Source organism: Neopsephotus bourkii, unplaced genomic scaffold, assembly GCF_033783945.1.
Source record: "Neopsephotus bourkii isolate Nb327-2 ecotype Australia unplaced genomic scaffold, CSIRO-AGI_Nbou_v1 NB_274, whole genome shotgun sequence".
Lineage (NCBI taxonomy): Eukaryota > Metazoa > Chordata > Aves > Psittaciformes > Psittacidae > Neopsephotus > Neopsephotus bourkii.
Genome location: NW_026900783.1, coordinates 1,376,994 through 1,398,552, shown reverse-complemented (window position 1 = coordinate 1,398,552; position 21,559 = coordinate 1,376,994). Strand labels below are relative to the sequence as shown.

Genomic DNA, 21,559 nt, shown 5'->3' with positions numbered 1-21,559 from the left:
AAACTTCCTGGCTACCCAGAAGAAGTCGCCACTGAGATGGATCAAGATCATACAAATGAATTAGGAAAAGGATCTCAACTTCAACTGCCTGAAGAACAAGATCACAAGACTCTTCTTCAACCAACCAATGGGGCCATGCTGCAGGTGAGCAAGTGGCAGATACTGTGGCAAATGAAGAGAGCAAAAGCCTTCCTTAAACAGGGATGAACCTTGCCTTGCACCAAGGCTCCCTCAAGGAGAACATCCCACAGTCTGAGTACCAGCATCTCTCATCTACACAGACAGAGGTGAGTAAAAATGTACTAGGTGCTTCTGGGGACACATGTGTAATTCCCTGGAAAACAGGGATTTGTGCCTGAAAGACTGATTTCCATCCCTATAAACTTTTCCCTAAAAAGAAAAGGAAACCCATGAAGTGAAACACCCAAAACCTCAACACCAAACACAAGTTAAACACAGACCTCTGCAGGAGCTACACAAACACAGTATGACAATACCTCCCCATCCGCCCTCTCAACCTCTACTAATTAAACACCTGTAATGATTTTCTTTCAATAATACTCCGTTTCACTTTGAGCCTTTAATTTTAGTGCCTGCAACTTCATGTTTGTTGTCTTCCACTTCTGTTTTAAAGCAGTTCCCTTTACATCTAGCATTATAAAGAACACACAATCTGTATTTGTCACTTCAAGAACCCATAGACCTTTTCCCTACTGTTCTTCCACACACTCACTGATGTTTCCTCTTCTCAAAGATGAGCAGTCCCCATCCGATTAGGCTTTTTCAGGCAGATGCTACAAAGGCAAAACATCAGCCTTACCCTAAATGTGTCCTTATTTCCATTCCTTATCAGCAGAAATCCAACACTGGAATCAGCCTATGGAGAAACTGAAATACTTACTTCTGCATTGCTGGAGTTGACAACTGTCAAATACAGAGTATTGAGGGTTTCCATGGAGTTAAAAAACCACATTTCAAGCAGAATTCACATTATGCTCTGTATCCCCAATTAATTTACACTTCAATTACAAGGATAATAAAATGGGAAAACCCCACAAATCAAGGGAGAGTTTTGTAAGTGAAAAGCAGGGGAGAAAAGGACAGTGTGGAGAGAAGGAAACCAAACCTGTGTGTCTTGTCAGAAAAAGCTCTGCTGTAATGGACTGTGGCAAAGCCTGCACTTTCATTACCAGAAACAGTTGAAGAGACTAACCTTAAGGCGTAACTTCCATTCTGGCAGAAGGACTCAGCAAAGAAATCTCACCATTTTGAAAGAAACCAGTGCTCCTTCTACAAATGTCACTGAGCGTTTCCTCAGAAATAAGGGGAAAGCACTGACCAGAGACCTGAACAGATGTATTTTAGATTGAACAGCACTGATATCCCACAGTAAAACATGCCAGTACCTCCTCAGTCAGTTCTCTCTTTGAGATTTCATCTCCACTGCCATGTGTATCATCTGTTTTGAGCTCCAGAAGACAGTATAGCTATGGAAAACCACCCAGAGCTCCCATAGGCAGCATGCAGTAAATAACACAATTATTCAACCTGAGTTTTTCCTCTTGAATATATACATCTAGATACAGGTCTGGAAAACTGGCAAGGGACACAAGGAGTGAGAGATTTACACGTGTCCAAAATTAGGGACAGGATAGACATCCAAAGCCTACATTAAAAATACTTCTATGTTAGAAGATTTCTTTGCTAATGGTATTGATGCAGCACAAAGAAATGCATTTTGAACCCACCACTCCTCAAAGGCACTGGAGTCCCCAGTATAGCCAGTATAAACAAATCCAAACTCATGTCTTAGACTGTCCAGAGGAACGTTCTTCTACTGTATACATAAATATAAGATCAATAGGACATGAACTTACCCACTTGGCAGCAAACTCATTTTTGGAAGCTTTATTTCATGTAAGCCTGTTTCACATCCCGATACCTCAATCTTTCCCACAGTGGTGAGCAGAGCCATGCGTCTCTCCTTGCACTGAGATTCTCCCTTTGTGGATTTCACCTGTCCATGAAAAGGAACTCCTCTTTAATTGCGTGCATTTTCACCAAGGCACATTCATCTCAAGGTATTTTGATTAGTTTTCAAAAGCAATGTTAAAAAGCACAAGAAACCAGAGCAGTTCCCTCAACTGTGCCTCTGGCTTTCAGAATTCCAATTCAGAATTATTAGATATAAGGAAAAAAATTATCCAGTGAGGCGCTGGCACAGGGTGCCCAGAGAAGCTGTGGCTGCCCCATCCCTGGCAGTGCTCAAGGCCAGGTTGGACACAGGGGCTTGGAGCAAGCTGCTCCAGTGGAAGGGGTCCCTGCCCGTGGCAGGGGTTGGAGCTGGAGGAGCTTTAAGCTCCCTTCCAACACAAACCAGTCTGGGATCCTGTTATTTCCATGATCCAACCCAAGAAGTCCACATCTAAACCCCCTGTTAACTAGAACAGTGACCTACATGAAAGTCTCAAATAGCAGCAGTTTCATGGCTGGTTTATCAGCTAACATCTGATTGTTTTGACACAGATTTCAAAAGGATTATTGTGACAAAGTATATTCACTGGTTTAGAGCAGCAGTGTTACACAAGTAAGGACTAGAACACAGAGTATGTCTGCTGGAAAAATATATGAAAAAAATCAATCATTTCTTAGTAAAAAAAAAAACTTTTTTATCCCCATTGTTACTAGTCTGGTTTTATGATTACTGATAGGATGTAGTTGGAAACAGATGCCAAGCATGTCTCAATATTGTTCAAGACAAACAATAACATGCTTGTCAAATTCATCTTGGCTAAAAACCAGTGTGACTCTATAGATGCCGAGCTGTATTTACAGCTTAGTGTGCACAATCATTAGGAGAGAAACAGGACAGGGCACCACAGACATGTCCGCTGTAGTCACCAAATCACAGGTTCAGACCACACTGCATTGGTGCTGTACAGCCAGCAATGAGCTAAATTCAATGAAAACAGGACAAAAAAGTGAACAGAACAAAGAAACCCACTAACTTTAAGGCAGCACAAGCTAACTCCATCCAATATCCCAGCTAAACAGAGAGCCCAACAAGGTTTCTTGGGTTTTAAAGCCACTCAGCCCCTACTACTAACTTGCAGTTTGCCTCCCACCCGAAAAATTCCCTTGTTACTGCAATGTTCAGAACCAGACACCTCACCAACTTCCCCTTTATCTACTCAATTTCACAGTCCACTCTAAAGGCCCCCCCCCCCATGACACCTATGTCTACCTGCATCAAGGGGAATGATGCTCAAAGCCCAATGAAGCACTGCATGAAATGCAGAAGAGATTAAGAAGCTGAGAAACTGATTGAAGAGCACAGGGACAGACAAGGAGACAGGCAAAATCTCAATGACAACCCACAGCTGACCACCGCTTGCAGCTGTACAATAATTTCATCTATTTCTCTTCAAAATAAGATAATTTCTTTTAAAATCCTGTTATTTAGTGCTATGCAGTGAAGTCACATCTGAGGGTAATGGAATCAGTGTGAAGAGAGAAGAAAACCCAGTAGATAGTTTTGCCTACCAGGGCAAAAGTAAATACAACCCTCTGAATTTTGGGACGCATTAAAGCAATTCCTCAGTTAAACACTCAGCAACCAGTGTTCAACTGAAGCATTCAAGGCCAGGTTGGACACAGGGGCTTGGAGCAAGCTGCTCTAGTGGAAGGGGTCCCTGCCCATGGCAGTGAGCTGGAACTGGATGAGCTTTAAGGTCCCATCCAACACAAACCCGTCTGTGATTCTATGGCAAGATGTGCACAGTGCGCTGGGACTGCAGAACTGCCTGTTCCCAGGGGTTTATTTAGTTTGACTGTAATTCAAAACCAGCTTTTTGCTAAATAATCAAAGTGTTTGCTGGTGTTTTAAAAACTCTTTTCAACCAGCTTTGCTCCTTCTCCCTCCCCAAGGAGAGGAGATGGGTCAGCTTCTCTTTGGAGCAGCACCTCACTGCACAAGCCTTAGTAAAAACAACACAGAAGTTTACATATGTGGAAAACCAGCATACATTCTTCATTCTTATTTGTGTGACAGCCCTAAACTAGATGCACTGAACCTCACACCATGTGCTCCACGAATGTAACAGCTTAGTGCTAAGAGGACAGCTTTTTCATTATAACAAAACACAGGATGAAGAGAAGAGCAGAAAACTATAAATAAGCCTATAAGTTCCCACCAAGTTGAACTAAGCTTTATAGATGAAGCCTTGAGTGAGGGCAACTACTGTTTTCAGTCTTGTTTAGCATATGCATTGGGCAGCAATATTTAAGGTTTATTTTTATATGAGAATGGAACTGCATGACATATATCCACATATATATGCAATCGGTTTGGGAGCCTCGAAGATGAAGGTCACCATACCAAAGTACAACACACACTATCCCTTGTCCAGATACTGATGTCTCTTCTCACTATTCACCAGCAGCCACTGAGATAAGCCAGGTAAGATCAAGGTGACAATACACTCTGCAGGCAGTGCTGGTTGAAAGTAAGTGGAATTTTATTCAGGTTACAACAGTTTTCAGAGGCAAACACCTTGAAACTTGGCCAGCTGAATGACCTAATGCTTAGACAGCATTACTGCAGATCAGTGGACACTGAAAACATGCCCACATCCAATACAGCCACAATTTGCTCACCACCAGAGTGCCCTTCTTAAACTTGTGAGAACTAAAAGTGAATGGCAGCTTAAAGCAAATAATGTAATAAAGGCAATAAACTGCCTTCTGCCTTTTCACCTCTAGCTTATACATATATATATGTATAACTTGAGGAATTTTCATCAGGCACTGTATGAATCAGACTATTCTGTGTTGGAAGGGACCTTCAAAGCTCAAATGCATCTTCAAGGCATCCTGCAATGAGCAGGGACATCTTCAGCTAGATCATGTTGCCCAGAACCACATGCAGCCTGGCCTTGAATGTCTCCAGGGATGGTGCATCCACCACCTCCCTGGGCAACCTTTGCTAGTGTTTTACTACCCTCATTGTGAAGAATTTCTTCCTCACCTTCCCCCTTCTTCTCCACTGAAATACTTATAAATCTGTGCCAAAACATCTCATAAGTTCAAAACATAGGAAGAAAACAAAAGGGGTTTGGAAACTTCTGCTATCTGGAGCCTGCTACAGAAACAGAAGTGAGTGAAAGTGCCCTGAATGGAAGTCTCTATCTCACTGCACTACTAAGCACTATAGAAAATGAAAGATTGTTAGCCAACAGAACTAAGATCTTTTTGTCATCAGTAACAGATGAGTATCAAAAGGTTTTCAAAGCAGAAGATGTATCAGTAAGAATATTAGCATGATTGATGAGTTAATGTCCTGTACAGAGGAGCCTTGTTTTCCAGGCATGCTCCCATGACTTTCCATAGCACTTGCCTTGGTAGCGTCATGCCCCTCCAATGGGCGAAGGTCCCCCAGATTACACATTAACTGCACTGAACCCCACCAGGAAACACAGATGTTGCTCAAACTGCTTTCCAAGGGTTCAAACGCTAAGGATGTGAAACAGCAGCAAGTTTTATCTCCTAAACGAGGTGCTATGAACCCAAAAGCCAGCATTAGCTTGATGACTTGCATCAACAGATCTTCACATCTTAGGCTTTCCACTGTAATTCAATGTAACAGCCCTGCTGCAGCCAAGGTTTTCAGCACTAAAACATACCTCCCATTTGATTCAATCCAGATCTTGTTTAGATTTGCATGAATGGTCTTTAACATTACAGTAAATAATTCAACATTTTCCATGATCTACACAGAATCCCAGCCTGGTTTGGGCTGGAAGGGACCTTAAAGTTCATCCAATTCCAATGCCCTTCCACAGGCAGGGACCCCTTCCACTGGAGCAGCTTTCTCCAAGCCCCTCTGTCCAACCTGGCCTTGAGCACTGCCAGGGATGGGGCAGCCACAGCTTCTCTGGGCGCCCTGTGCCAGCACCTCAACCCCCCCCACAATTCCACTGCAGTTTGGTCTGAGATCCTCAAATCCAATTCAGATCCTTAATGGGAATGGATAACTATAAAAATTTGCAATTAAATCTCAAGGATTGACAAGGTTAAAAAAAAAAAATCCATATCAAAGTGTTTCCATGCTTGATGTTCTCCCAAGAGGTTTCTATTTTCCAGGACAAGTCAAGAGGAAACCTCCTGGCATTCCCTGCACTTCAGCATCAAGTCCCTGTTAGTGAACGGAAGGGGACAAAGAATGAAAAATGTCTTCATGAATACAGCTTCAAATTTTCCCTGTGTTCTCTTAAGGATTTCACACATGGGCTTTGTTACAACCCCAGGAACCACAGATTTCCACTGGGAAATGCAACAGTACTGCCTATGGATGTGTTTGCACCCATTCCGATATTCAGATATACCAGAAAATGTCTTAACACAAGTTCTGCCTGAGGGCTGTGGTCAAAGAGACAGAAGATGTCACCTTGTCACATGTTTTCCCCTATTACTGAGCACATGAATCCTGTCCATCAGGAAGGAGCCACAGCCTTATCTCTGATGGATCTCCCTCTATAGGTTTTCCTATTTCCTTAACTCTGCTTTAGCAACAACACAAACCCACCCTGCCATATCAAAACCTTAATGATAATCCCCTCTGCCACCACCTGCATCTGATTTAACAGGACATTTCCATTAGGCTTTAGCATGTGGCTGAACCTCAAATGAAATCCTTCTGATTTCTACATGCATATTTCTGAGAATCAAGGCAAAAGTAACAAATTCAAGCACTAAACCTGAACTAACATGTCCTCATATATATATGAGTATATATACATGGAGTGTATATATATATACTCCAATTTCCCTTTTCAAACCAAAAGAGCCCGAGTGCATTAATCAGTCAGATTATTGTCAGAGATGACACATTTGCCTCCAAGAAATGGGCATCTTGATCCCCTCAGATTAACAGAAATGGCTAATTGCTGAGATACCCGATAGTGTAAATACAACTATGAAGAAATTGCATTATGCTTCTCACCCGTGTTTCACTTAACATGTCTCAAAGCCAGAAATGGTCAGATTTGTACCATTACTACACTAGCCACCGATGCACACTTGAGAATGCTCTACTTAAGCTTTGCACACTATGGTATTTGCTGTTACTTAAAGCTAAAGAACCCACCCAGATGCCATATTAGGGTTCTCATGCAATCTAGCTCATATCTTGGGCTGGGAAATAACTACATATTGGCTTCAGAAACTAAAAGTAATTGTCAGCACCTATTGTCTGAGAGGGTCCCAAACAGCACTGTACGCATCAGCAGCACATACTAGTTTCTTAGCTGTAAAAGCTGCATTTCTGGATGTATGTATCCAGTAAGACCACCACAGTTTGAGGGCTGTTTTGCTTGGAGAGTGGTCATGCCAGAAAACCACCCTCAAAGGACATGGAGCTGTTGGAGCAAGTCCATAGGTCAGGAGGATGATCAGCAACTGAAGTACCTCTGCTCTGGAGACAGACTGAGATCACTGGGGCATCTCAGCCTGAAGAGCAGAAGCCGCACAGAGAACTTAGAGCTCTTAGGCAGAAGCTCTTCCCTGTGAGGGTGCTGAGGCGCTGGCACAGGGTGCCCAGAGAAGCTGTGGCTGCCCCATCCCTGGCAGTGCTCAAGGCCAGGTTGGACACAGGGGCTTGGAGCAAGCTGCTCCAGTGGAAGGTGTCCCTGCCCGTGGCAGGGGTTGGAGCTGGATGAGCTTTAAGGTCCCTTTCAACCCAACCCGGTCTGGGATTCTATTAAAGGTGTGACAATGCACCAACTTCTTATTTTTCCATAAATACATCCTAAGGACTCATCACTCTCACATTCTGACATATCTGTATTAGGAAACTAGCACATGAGCTGCAGTTCCCAAGCACTTTTCCTGTTTCTACAATGCCATATTAGTGACTTGCCAAAAAGCAATACTAGGAATTTGTTGAGTTTGAGAGGATGATCAATAAATGCCAGGGAAGTTGCTTCTTGATCCTAATTACAGGAAATACCAGTCCTGACGCCTTTAAGTGTCCTTCTTTTGAGTATCACAGTGCTCTCAAACCTGCTTGTTATTGATTCAAGTTCTGAATTAAAATTCAATGAAAGCTTGCAATATTGGATTTAAATTTAAGGGGAACACTTCACAGGCACCTGAACTGCTTTGGCAATTTGCTACTTCATTTCAGTCATCTCAACTGCAGTCACTCTTCCTGATCCAGTAAGTTCACATCCTTCTCATAACAAAATCCTTATCAAATCACATCACTGGTATTTATCAAGGCAAAAACAATCAGGGACCATCGTAAGAAGTGAGAAGTTGGATGTGGCTGTCACTAACAACTCAAAAACAGTAGAACAGGGATGACTTTACTAAAACCCTGTCTACTCTGAAGTGTAAAGGTCAACATATCACTGATGTACAATCAGTTACAAGGTGGACCACAGCCCCTCATCTGGCACATCCCCCAGTGAGCTTACACATGCCAGTGGTCCATGCATCCACAGGTTTCATTGAATTATAGTTCTCTCAGCATGTCCTTAATAGCTTAAAACTTCCTGTATTTGTTTTACTGGTTTCTGCATGTTTATTTAAAAGGAAACAATCCATTGTACGTAAAGAATATGGGAAGAGATATTAATAGTAAAGCTAATGCATTTGTGCGCTTATACCGCAGTGCAGAGGGTCATTTTCCAACCTCATATAGCTCATCTTAGATGAGAAAAGCATTTCTTACACTCAACTGTTCTAGAATAGAAAATGTCTAAGGACTGGGAAAACACAGGATCCATATAATCAGTATGTGAACAAAACAGAAGTCAAAAAGCCTCTTCCTGTTAATATCACAGAATCAGACTGGTTTGGGTGGGAAGGGATCTTAAAGCACATCCAGCTCCAACCCCTGCCACTGGCAGGGACACCTTCCACTAGAGCAGCTTGCTCCAAGCCCCTTTCAACCTGGCCTTGAACACTACCAGGGGTGGGGCATACCAATATCTTGATTAATCATCTGTGTTTTTACCTTCCAAGTGAAGAGCAGCTGCTAGTGCTTCAAGAGAAGAGAATTTATGTACCACAAACAATTTCAGGGATGAAAGAAGGGAAGAGCTGGAGAGAAGTTTCCTGCCCAGTTTATACGCTGGAATAAAAATTACACAGAATAAGCAGCATTTAATTGTTAAGTCTTTTTGCTTAATATGAAGCAGTTGATTTTTCCAAAGCTAAAATAAAAGCATTTCTAGAAGCCGTTTCTTTCTCTTGAAAAAGAGTCCAAAGACTTCCAGCTAAACAGTGAACTCTAAGCTCCAAGGTTGCCCCGATCCTAATAGCTCCCTACACAGATGACCACTTATCTGGACATAAGTTATTTTTCCCCTTACACATCCCACAATAACTGTCTATACCACATGTATTTCCTCTTCCTATGGCATCCAAAGCAAATTTTCAGGTTGTCAGAATGAAGCACTATTATCAGGTCCATGTATTTTTCTTCTTGTGCAAGACTAATAAACACCTCCCCATCTGAAGAACAGGACTGTAATCCAGATAAGGCTTTTAAACAAGAGCTGCACTGAAATATACTGCAGTATTCCAGTATCTCCACTGCTTCCCTAAGTAAATCTCATCCTGGTTAAGCCAAACCCATACCTTCAGAATAAGCCATGGGGCTTGGTGTACCTGCCATGGGAAGCATGTTGTCATTCCTGCCATATTGATGACAAAGGATTAAGCCTCCTGTCCCTCATTTTTTAGGCTGAAAACCATATGTCAGGTGTCATTCACTGTGCAGCACTACAAAGCAATGTTATACTTCAATCAGTTATTCAGTGCTTTAACACACAATCACATGGAATACAACACTAACTTGTAATACATTAATTTGTTGCCAAAGAATTAAAAAAAATATCATACTGCAGAATCAAAGGTGAAAAATGCTTTTAAGAATTCGAGGGTCCCCCACATTAGTACTGAGTTTTTACTGGCTGGAGTTTTAACAAGTCTTATGCAAAGGAAAAGAAGTTATTGTGTAGCTGTCTGGATTTTCCAGGTGCATTCATCACCTCAAAAGCTAAACTCAAGATAATCAGTCAACATGTGAAGATCCATTACTTAACCACTGAAGTGCTTGCTGTAAGCGTATATACACCTTTTCAGAAAAGGAGGTTATACCCTGAGGCACTGAGAAATACAGAATTTCACTGACAAAATCCCTACCTGATGTACATCTATACATGATACAGCAAGCCTGATGTCTCTACTGTTACAGGGCTCAGCTGTGTATGTAAATATATAGCAACTACTATAGAAAAGAGATGAAATTTTAATCAAATGAGACTTGTATCAGGTCAAGAACTAAAAGTGGGCTAAAACTGAAAAACCTAACATGAGAATTACTAATGCCAGCAAACACTTCAGATTCTTGTCACCTAAAGCCACAGAATTCTTGATCTGCTGCTCCTTGTGTTCTCCACAGAGCTGAAGTCAGGACCAGCTAAATGAAAGATAATGCAACTAGGCATAACACAATAAAAGATATTACCTTCCCAATGCATTATTGCTGCCAATTATAAGAATCACTTCAACTTAATTTCAAAGGCACAATCACCCTCAACTGTAACAGTCTCTTTTTTAAATTTCAAGCAGTATTACATTAAGGCAATAACTCACCTCCCAGCTATAATATCAGTCTCCCTTATTGCAAAAATACATTTCATAAATACTTCTCATCGACAAGTCAAGCTAATTCAGGTTAATTTTATTGTATTTTGGTGCTAGCTCACATTTGTGTGCAATTACCTTTATCATTTTATTGCCATGCCACAAAGTACCCAGAACAATTATTTGAAAAAGGAGGGGTATAAATTCTAAATCACACTTGCTGGCATTTTTGATAAAATAGCAGCTTTATCTCCAAAAGTGGCAGGGACATTGGATAAATCATGCATCAGTCAAGTGTAGCTGACCCCCAAGTGCATTGCACAATATCAGGAGTGCTTCAAAAGAAACTTTCCTGTATAATCCATCATTCCTTATAATACCAAACCAGCTATACCTGAAGAGCAGGAGCTAGAGAATAATAACCAAATAAATCTAAGCAATATGAACAAAACCATTAATAGTGCTCCTTAAACTGAAGGAGACTCTGGAAATCTGAACTGTGCTCAAGGAAAGAAATTCATTGACATTTTTAGTGTGTAAAACAGCTCCCAACAAATGAAGCCACAACTATGTATTAAGAATTCACTAAAAATTCAAATGCACCTGAAGGAAAACAAATACAGACAAAAAGAGGTGTCAAAGACTCCTACAAAACCACAACATTATAGCCTTGGCATGCACATCTGAATTTTCCTACCGTTATCAATCTGTTTGATTCAGGACAGCGTGGACAAGTGTATCTCTGTATTAACAGAGAGTGAAGCATCACAGTTAGTACAAGAATCTATTTACCAAGTTTCAATTTAATAACTACAAGAAACCCAGAGAGGAACAGAATTACATTTCAAATTAAATTTCTTATGATACAGAAAAATTGCCACCTTGTCAGAACACCACAAACCCCAAAACCTCTGAAACACAGAATCATCCCTGGTGTGTGCGAGCACACAGAACAGCCATGTTTCAGCCTCTTCCACACAAACCCAACATACATCCCTGGTCACAACAAAAGCAGGGATTGAGTGGGAGACACAGAGTGATGATGGAAAAAAAAAATCAGTCATAGAATCAACCAAGTTGGAAAAGACCTTTAAAATCATCACGTCCAATCTTTTCCGCAGTACTGCCAAGGCCACCACCAACCCATGTCACTAAGGGCCTCATCCACATGGGTTTGTGAAGGCTGCCAGGGATGGCAATTCCACCACTTCACTGGGAAGCATGTTCCAGGTCTGGCTGCTTTCAGAACCCATTTTCTAGCAACCTGCTTATACACTGTTCAGCACATTACATCGGTGATAATTGATTCCTACAAAAGCCATATGCCAGGCATATATTGTGTCACACCAGCATGTGGTTGTGCTCAAAGTGAAGCTGTAAACTAATCACACACTATAAATATCACTAAAAAACCATGGGCTACATTACATACATATTTAATATTCAACCAGAATGGGGGGAAGCAGGACCAGAGGAGCCCAGCCCGTGTCTGCAGATGGGGCTGTAAGAGTTCATGTGTTTTCCCTTCAAACCTGCTTTCCCACATATCGCAAGGGCAAAACTCCCCTAGCAGTCAACACTGCACCTTTCAACTAGAAAAGAGTGGGAGAACTTAAAAGGTTAGATAATAAATCATTAGTTTCATGTCACTTGCCAGCTACATCACACCTAGCTTTGAGTGAGGGGGAACTAGTGACTCTTCCCACCATGCCTGGTTGTGCATAAGATAATCAGCTATTTCTTTGCCCTTATTCCAGGTACCTGCTAAAAGATGTTTGCAATGGGAAGAGACATAAATGTAACTCAACAGATGACTGTTTTAAAGAAATAATTTATTTTTCTAAATTTCTTCCTCAATTCCATTTTTAAAAGAAAAATTTTCTTTTGTGAGAAAAAAAAAATCTTCTAAAGAGGGATAGAAGACACAGAATATCCAAAATAGTCCTTTTCTAAGCCACATTATATTACATAAAGCAGATTAAAACTACAGGAGATGCCATTATTAAGACATTTGTAACAGTGATACAAGTTGCCAGCAGGAATAGTTAGATATGCAAGTTTGATTGTACTCGGAAATATTTTCCTAGAGGAACATTACTAGTGTTAGAAAAACAGATATTCCAGAGGAAAAAATGTATTCATCCCTTCAAAGTTCATTTTAATTATCTGAAGAATAAGGTTATTGATTCAAAATGTGTTGATCCTTCCCCTTCAGCAAGGTAAACTGTTTTGAATGCTGTGATAACGAGCCCTGTTGTCTTATTTTACTATAAGCTTACTGACCACACTTCCCTCATTGAAGCATCAAGCCTTAGAATTAAGCCAGTTTTCCAGCAAGGTATTTATTAGGAAACAGAAGCAGCTAACACACTGAAAATGTACCATTGTCCTGTTAGTTTATGCTCTGTGGCAGACAGATACGTGCTGGGGAAAGGTCCACTGATGCCTGTTACCAACCATGACAGAGCTACAGAGATTTACAATGCAGCATCAATCTTGTCAGCTGGATTCTTAATACTGATTGCTGGACACCAGGGAAAAACCAAACCATGTTACGTGAACTCTTTTGTAATGCTGGACCGCCAGTGTGCACCTAAATGCACGGGGATGGTACTGGAAACTCACTTTTGGAACACGCCTCGATGCCATGGTGGATGAAAGGTCTCCACCTGTAAGGAAAAAGAATCTCCATTAGATGGTGATTTCATTTGAATTCCACAGGAAAAATTGTATGTCAGTAGTGTTATTTCCCTTCTAATCAGCTTTTTCAATGAGCTCTACGTTTCAGTATATAATACCAAAAGGGAGTTTAATTTCTTTTTATAAGCAACCAGACATTTAATGTTCATAGGTCATCTGCTGCTTCTTAGGAGTCAACAAATCAACACAGGAAGATTTCCTCTATAACCAGCACTACACAACTCTGATATTTTGAATAAGAATACCTTAGAAGATAAAGTATTTGTTTAAGGAATATTTGTACAGGCAGTGATGCACTTCTGAGTCACTTAGTAAACAGCCTTCTGTGATTTAGGAAATAGTACATTTTAAGCCAAGAAAGCAAGTGACTTAGTTACATTCTGGGTTTGAAAGGACAGACTGCAACACACTAAGAAAGCACCTAGAAATGTTCATATCAGTTATACCTATATATTAACAGCATCTATACTATAACTATGTAACAGTATCATTATTCATGTATCATTAACATAATACAACCGGTTCCTCTTTGCTCTCCCCTTGCAAATTCAGGATGATTGCTGCTTCCTGGGCATATACTTAGTTTCCCCCTTTATTTTTTCAGTGCTATTTATCCAAGACCACCAGATCTTTGAGAAGATGTGCTCTAAGCATTCCATTTTTTAAAACCAGGGAGATTATCTGCCAAAGCTCAGCTCTGGAGTCCTGACTCACAGCCAAACTCAATGGGAACTCTCCCACTTAAGTGAGGGAACTCCCTACTCCACAGGAGAGGATAACTGTATCCGCTTAAGACATGATAAATCTCTTAAAATAAGTGGTATGAACATCTAAGGCTTTCCAATGCCTCTCAAACATGTCAAATCTTTAAGTCCAAGGCAATGACACTACTTACAGCCACCTCCAAATTACTTACAATGAAATAGTAATATTCAACCTTATCTTTAAACTCTTAAAATGATTAAGACGTAAAGTTAAGACCCTGAATAATAAATATTTAAATAGTCTAGCAATCCCACCCTTGCAAGGTGGGCACTGTAAAGATCACTCATTCCTTTATTAAATGCAAGTCAGGCAGATGAGCAATCTAGTAGTGCTACTTACAATACCTGTGATGGAGCTAAAAATAAAAGAGCAATTTATGTCTATTATCAGTTCAGAGTTTTGACTTTCAAGGTATGCAGTAGCAACGCTGAGCTTTTCCAGCCTTTCCTCAAGGGTAGCTGCCTTAAAAAACAGATTTATCCAGAAGCTCATTTCAGACCTGGGTCAAAGACTACCTACAGCACAGGAAAACTCTACACCCATCTGCAAGTGGTTTAAGGCCCTCAACAAATGGGATTTTTGATGCTCTGAACCAGAGACAATCTGACTGAGCATAAGCACATACAATTCATGAGGGATGCAGTGCCTGGTGGAGAAACTAAGCTTCATGGAGAACAGGAAACTGGTTCCAACTTTAAAGAGAAAGGATTCTTACAAAAGGCCTAGGTAGCACCTCACAAGCACGACCATTGCTTTCTCCCTGTGTTAAGTCCCAAGAAACGGCAATACATTGGAGGAAGCCCCTAGGACCACTGAGACCTTGGTTAGATTGGTGGCTGAGACAAGCAAATGAAAGAGACAAACAGATTAGTGTTCAGGACCTATTTATGCCTCAGGTTGAGCTCAGTCATGTGCTAGTCCCAAGCAACTCTCCTCTGATGACAGGTAACTGGGGCAAAGCCAGTAATGCCCAATGGTAGTTAGGAGACCACCAGCAGCTAGATAGGTGAAAATGATACAAGACCACTGCTGTAAGTCAGAAGGCTATTTAAGTCCAAAACATCACCCCAGAGATGCATCTCAACATTGCAAAGACTGCCTTGTTGGAAGAGGTCAATATATACACTACTAACTTCACATTGAGCTGAGGGGCTCCCCTAAGGTTGATTTTGAAGGCAGGAACACAACACCTCTTCTGAATGGCACAGGAATTGCCACTGATTAACTTCAATCACAGTACTACACATTCTAGAAACAGACACTGGGATCACCGGACCCACCTTCCAATCTTAAAAGACTTTTTATCAGCAATACCTTCACCAAAATGGAAAATTTCATCCTGCATTTGCAGAGAGTAGGATAAACTGAAGGGAACAATGAACAACCAGAAGTGAGGCAAAAAAGAGTAACATGTCCCCACCCTCACTAGCTCAGAGCTGCCCATCTCCTGTCGGGTGCCTACCTCCACTCCCCTTAGCCTTTCAATCATGATCTCAGAATCCCAGACTGGTTTGTGTTGGGAGGGACCTAAAAGCTCCTCCAGTTCCAACCCCCTGCCACGGGCAGGGACCCCTTCCACTGGAGCAGCTTGCTCCAAGCCCCCGTGTCCAACCTGGCCTTGAGCACTGCCAGGGATGGAGCAGCCACATGTGCCCAAGTTGCCCAAAACGTCTGTTCCCACACAAGAGCTGTGCTGAGGTTGAATCCATACTGACAAGCAGCCAGGAGCAGGATGCTCCTGACAGACATGAAATATACACAAATGCCTTCAGGTACTGAAGAGGAGCTCCTGCACAGCAGGAGATGAGATGGTGCAGGAAGCTAATATATCACATACCCACCCTGCAAGCATTCCAAATCTGAGTATGTCAATAAACCAAAAATGTAACAAAAAGTCACAGGTTACATCAAAAATCAGATCTTTCAAGGCCATGAAAAATTTCAGCTCTGTTTTGTTGATCATCTAGAACAGAAACCCTTGAGGTTTAAGATACTTCCCTGTTTATTTTCACAGGACTGCAGCCTAAGAAGTACAAGTGATGGCAGCTCTACAGTAAGAACTTAGATTCATAAGAAGTATTTTTCTCAGTTCATCAACTTTTAAGCACTAAAGGAAGATTCTCCTTGAAAGACAAGTCCTCAGGAGCCACAGAACGCAATACCCTGGTTTCAGTACTAAAATCTAAAAGCAGCTATTACATCAAGTGAGTATATGACTAAAATTCCATATGAAAACATTTAAAGTACATTAGATTTTTGGTCAAGATGAAAGGCTGAAAAAAAAAAAAACAACTCTGGCAATCTATTCTAATTGGGTTCCCATGGTAACTGTACAATTGGGTTTTTCAGTCTAACATCCCAAAGGCCCAATGCACACTTGTAAAATATACTTCAAACAGCCTGAATTGTTTTTACATTACAGCACTCCCAGGAAGATCAATTACTATACATCCCCACCCTAACTATTAGTGGCAGATGATGTTAACACTATTGGCCATATTAACATAAGTCATGTAAAAAACCCCACATATCACCATCATTATATAAAACTAATTACACACTTCAGATTCATCAAACATGTTCAGAGTAGCAAACCAGTACCAGTCTTGTCACAAGATCATGTTTACTGAATGTTAGAAATCAACCCCAAATATATGCCCGACCATTTTGCTTCTCATATTGATTTCCAGGATAAACAGAATCAATCATTAATAATTACATTATAAGATGACCCATAGGGTTAATCATATTCTTAGAAACTCACACTATGGAATCAAATATAGATGCAGAAAAAGACAATGGAAAAGCATTCAAATCCAGGCCATACGCATTGCCAACAGCAGAAAACAATGTGCATTCACTAACTCACAACTGGTGACAGCAACATAAGAGTGTTCCATTAAAAAATACTACTAAGCAAGCCTTTAAGAAAATTTTATCTCAGGTTAAGCACTTTGCCTTGTTGTGCCTCAAATTCACTTCCTGAAAGCATACATTGCCTATAGACCCAGCCTGTCCTTCGTATCACAGAATCTTACCCAGGCTTGGGTTGTGTTGGAAGGGACCTTAAAGCTCCTCCAGCTCCAACCCCTGCCATGGGCAGGGACCCCTTCCACTGGAGCAGCTTGCTCCAAGCCCCTGTGTCCAACCTGGCCTTGAGCACTGCCAGGGGGTTGGAACTGGATGATCTTTCAGGGCCTTCCCAACCCAAACCAGTCTTTGATTCCATTATTTCCCTTTTCCCCCTACATTATATCTAACACCACTAAACTCAAATGGAGCAAGATGAAGGGACACTGAAGTTGTGTGACTTTATTCTCCAGGACACTGCTGAGAGTCTGAAAACGCACCATCAGCAGAGCCAGCCTACTGCTGCCAAAACAGCTTTCTATAGCAAACACTGTATATTCCATCTTGTATTTTTATATGCAAGACAAAACTTACATCTTTTAACAGGGCCTTAAGTATACTTAAGGTGTTTATCAAGAAGTTTAACTAATTAAAAGGCCTTCTGCATACTAGAATGTACAAACAACCGAAGATAATATTATTGTTTGCATTGTACTGGCTGATCTAAAGCAGTCAGATAATTTAAATAGTACTGAATGATGATTATGCAGCAACATTTACATGACAGCACTAATACTTGCTATCTGCTAATGCAGAGTTACCTGCAGGGAGTTACATTTGCACTTGGAGCATGTAGATGGCATGATTCAGAAAGCAAAGCAAGTCTGACTTCGCTGGGCTGTGCTGCTCATATATACTTTAGTAAAATCCCCATCTTGTTCATTTTATCATAATGCACTAAAAAGTGGCATCTGAATAATTAAAACCTGAAAGCACACTCATCACATAGGAGCAAAAGCCCATTTCTTTAGCATCTCATCTTCAATGCACTAACACCACATAGCTACTGAGTACTATAACAACAAGGCAAAGCCTTTAGTGATTTTTACTAAATCCCCCCAAAAAAGTGGGATTCAAACTTCCTCAGCCAGAAATGGAATTTTTGGATGCAAAAAAAGCAAAGTTTCTGAGCTCAAACCCAGCACCCCCAGCTGCCCACTGCCAGACCCACAGCTGAGCTACACACCGGGTAGCTAACAGCACAGTCTGAACTGATACTTCCCTTGATGCCATCAGCTTGGAATCAGAAGTACCCTTTATTCCCTTTGCCAAACTGCTTGAGACTGCAGACCCTCTGTCAGTAGTGCTGTTTTACTGCTATTTCACTTGAGAAGCAGAGGGGAAGTCAGGACCTTTGTATCTGTGAACTCCTCTTCCTCACTGAGATTAAAGTTGACTTGTTCAGATTCATTTTGAATCACCTTCAGCACCTCCGTTGCATCAGGAGAATTTCAGCTGTATGTCCAAGTTTTACAAGTAACTTGAAAAGATTCCCCACATGATTTATCCTATTTAATTTGGCACAATATAAATGAATAGATAGCAGTTAGTCCTGAAAGACACCAAGAAAGGGTGCCTTTACCTTGCTGATCTAGTAACTAGGAAAACAGCTTGAAAAAGGTTAGCAAAAAGCATCAAAACAGGGACATAGTTCCAAAGAAACTATCACAATTACTCAATTTCCATAAAACTCCAAAGCCACACACGCTTTATTGGCATTCAGATGTATTTGGCTACTTAAGCAGTAGCCTGGACCGCACAAGCTGCTTATTAGTTTTCAGACTGCATTTTGTACTCCTGGAAAACACTTCAGTGCAGGTTTGTTCTGGGTTTACAGCCCCGTTGTTCCTCCAGCTGCATTTAACTCAATGCTGGCCCAAACACACCTGTGATGGGTGACTGTCTGCCCTGCAGAAGACAATTTAGCACAGGATTTCTCTTGCATCAGGCAGGTTTTGCTCATTACCTTCAGCTAAATTAGCCAGCTGAAAGCTTTGCCAGCACAGATGTGTACAGCACCAACCTTCACAGCTAATAGCAGAGGTAAGACACTCAAGAAGTCTATAGTAAGAACACCAAACCAGGCCTTCTGCTTCTTAACTGTGGCATTAATGAAGCAGTCAAAGCTCACAAACCCACCCAAAACCCACACTGAAACCTGTCACTACCTAACAGATTTGAAGCCTTCTGAAATTAAAACTTTGCCCTACATTTTCCCATTAGTTAGATTGTCTTCCCAAATCCACATCTCTTATGAACACTGGGTAAACTAGGGAATTGCACAATCCGTCAATAAAGTAAGCTTATTTTGAACTACTGTCCATATGACTCAATTTGTCAGTAAAAACTGCCACCAGCGCTGTGCTTGCAGAAAAATGTCCATAAATGCATTATTGCGACTGGCAGATCGATGTCCATAATAAAAACAAATAGAGTTAACAAGTGCTTGCTTTTACGAGTTATGCCAGGGGTGGGATGTGTGCTCAGCTTCAGCCAACAACTTCTGGGAATGGGCACTGCAGGCCGGGGTAGGCACTTGCTGCCTTCAACAGGAAATTACTGTAATGCAGGAAACCTTTAAAAGCATTAGAATGAACACTAACGCCTTCAGGATGTATTCAGAAGTCTCCCACATTCAGAATTTAATGTATTGTTCTGCAAGCTAGTTAAAATCTCTCAATTCATAGAGGCAATGGAGCTTATTTTGCATCACTCCCTGAAGAAACTGAGTTTAACTCAGGTGAGCTGCAGCCCAGCAGAACAGCTCACTAGTCTTGAGGCCGATGTTAAACACCCCAACAAATCAGGACCTACAATTTGTCCCCACAAAGCTCTTGCAGCACCAGAATAAGCCTCACTGCTGAAGCCACCTTTCAGTCGTCCCAAGTGAGGATGTCACCCTTTGTATCAGAGGTGGAGGATGCTGCTCACAGGGAAGTGACACACTGGTGAGAGCACAAGCAGGTACAGCAGCCAGCACACTGAAGCTGAATTCATGTCAGCTGTCCTCACCCCTCCAGAACCATAATGGCATGGGGAAAGAACACTACAAAATATCATCCATACCTTTGACATGTTCTCCTTTGCATTTTTGGCATTATTGCTTCTTTTAACGGCTTCCCCTGTACTCAGTCTAAACAGCATTTCTCTGGTGCAGCCTATCCATCTTACCCACACTTCCCCTAACAAACTTCGTACTTCTGCTACCCAAGTGCTTAAATAAGCCATTCAAGGAAACCCTGATAACCTTTCCAAAGGGCAGGAGCTTCTCCTGCAGGCTACTATCCCTTCAGTGATGCCATTAACTGATTCTTTACATACATTAAGCATTAAACAGTGGTGACAAGTTAATTACAGAGTTATCAAGAGATAAAGTAGTCACGGTAACACAAGTTGCAATATAACTACAACAGCTTCCTATAGAGCTTCTGTTCAGTTCCTGGTGTAATTGGTGTAATTAACTTGTCATGGATCAGAATGCAGATAGGAATTGCTAAAGCCACCTTGCAAGCTCACAGAGGCTACAGCTTTTCTTCTCTGAAGCCTGAGGCTTTTGGTAGAACTGTCCACATTTGGCACATTTCTACTTCAAAACAGACAACTGCGTACTTGGAAGAACCTATGTCACAGACTGACAAAACAGTCACAACAAACCAAATACCCCATCCCTGGCAGTGTTCAAGGCCAGGCTGGACAGCATTTGGAGCAACCTGCTCTAGAGGAAGGTGTCCTGCCCATGGCAGGGGTTGGAACTGAGTTTTAAGGTCCCTTCCCATACAAACCATTTTAGGATCCTATAACATAAGCAACTTGGCAGACTTCACATCACAAATGGATGTTTAGAAATATCCTGCATTACAGGGCTGTGCAGCTCACCTGACCTTCTGCAGCTTCCACACCACAGAGCAGAGAGGCACTGCAATGCAACACCCTATTATGACTCCTAACAGATACCTAGCATAGTCTCAAACACCTTACCATGGCTCCCCTTACGGTGCATTCCCACACAAGTGAGAAAACCAAAGGCCAGAGAGGCAGTTGAGGGAGGGAGAGCTCCTACACTGCCAGTCCTGGTCCCCGGTGCACCAGGGAAACAGGCAGGGCTGAGGCTAAAACTTCCATCAGGTTCACAAGAGAACCCTGCCATAAACAGACCCGTCTGCTTTGCAGCAGGAGCACAAGCCTGGATGCAAGAATTGCACTGTGACAGTCGCTTTAAACCAAGTGTTACACCTCAGATTATAAAATGTGCTTTTCTATGTGAAACACTGAAGACTACACCTTACCAGGTAATAAGGGCTCTGTATCACAAAAATAATACAACTCAGTAACAAGTTTATTTAGGAGGCAGGAGGAAAAACATACACCACCATTTACTCTACTTTAAAAACCGTGTGCAGTTACAACACTAAGCTTATTTTACACAGGTTGGAGGTAAGACAGAAGCTCTCCCCTGTGAGGGTGCTGAGGCGATGGCATAGGGTGCCCAGAGAAGCTGTGGCTGCCCCATCCCTGGCAGTGCTCAAGGCCA

General features: G+C 41.6%; 1 protein-coding gene across 6 annotated transcripts in view; it reads right to left on the bottom strand.

Annotated features, from left to right (window-relative positions):
• The window catches only part of MGMT (O-6-methylguanine-DNA methyltransferase), a 148,845-nt gene that overhangs the window by 126,081 nt on the left and 1,205 nt on the right, over positions 1-21,559 (bottom strand). For 4 of the 6 annotated variants that reach the window (XM_061346748.1, XM_061346749.1, XM_061346750.1 and 1 more), the window contains exons 2-3: positions 13,279-13,322; positions 1,878-2,017 (exon numbers count right to left, since the gene is read on the bottom strand). In XM_061346748.1, the coding sequence (XP_061202732.1) occupies positions 1,878-2,017; positions 13,279-13,322 (184 nt within the window). Of the gene's footprint in view, positions 1-1,877; positions 2,018-13,278; positions 13,323-15,308; positions 15,672-20,531; positions 20,589-21,559 lie in introns of those variants that run through there. The other 2 variants (XM_061346752.1, XM_061346751.1) reach the window with 2 other exon arrangements.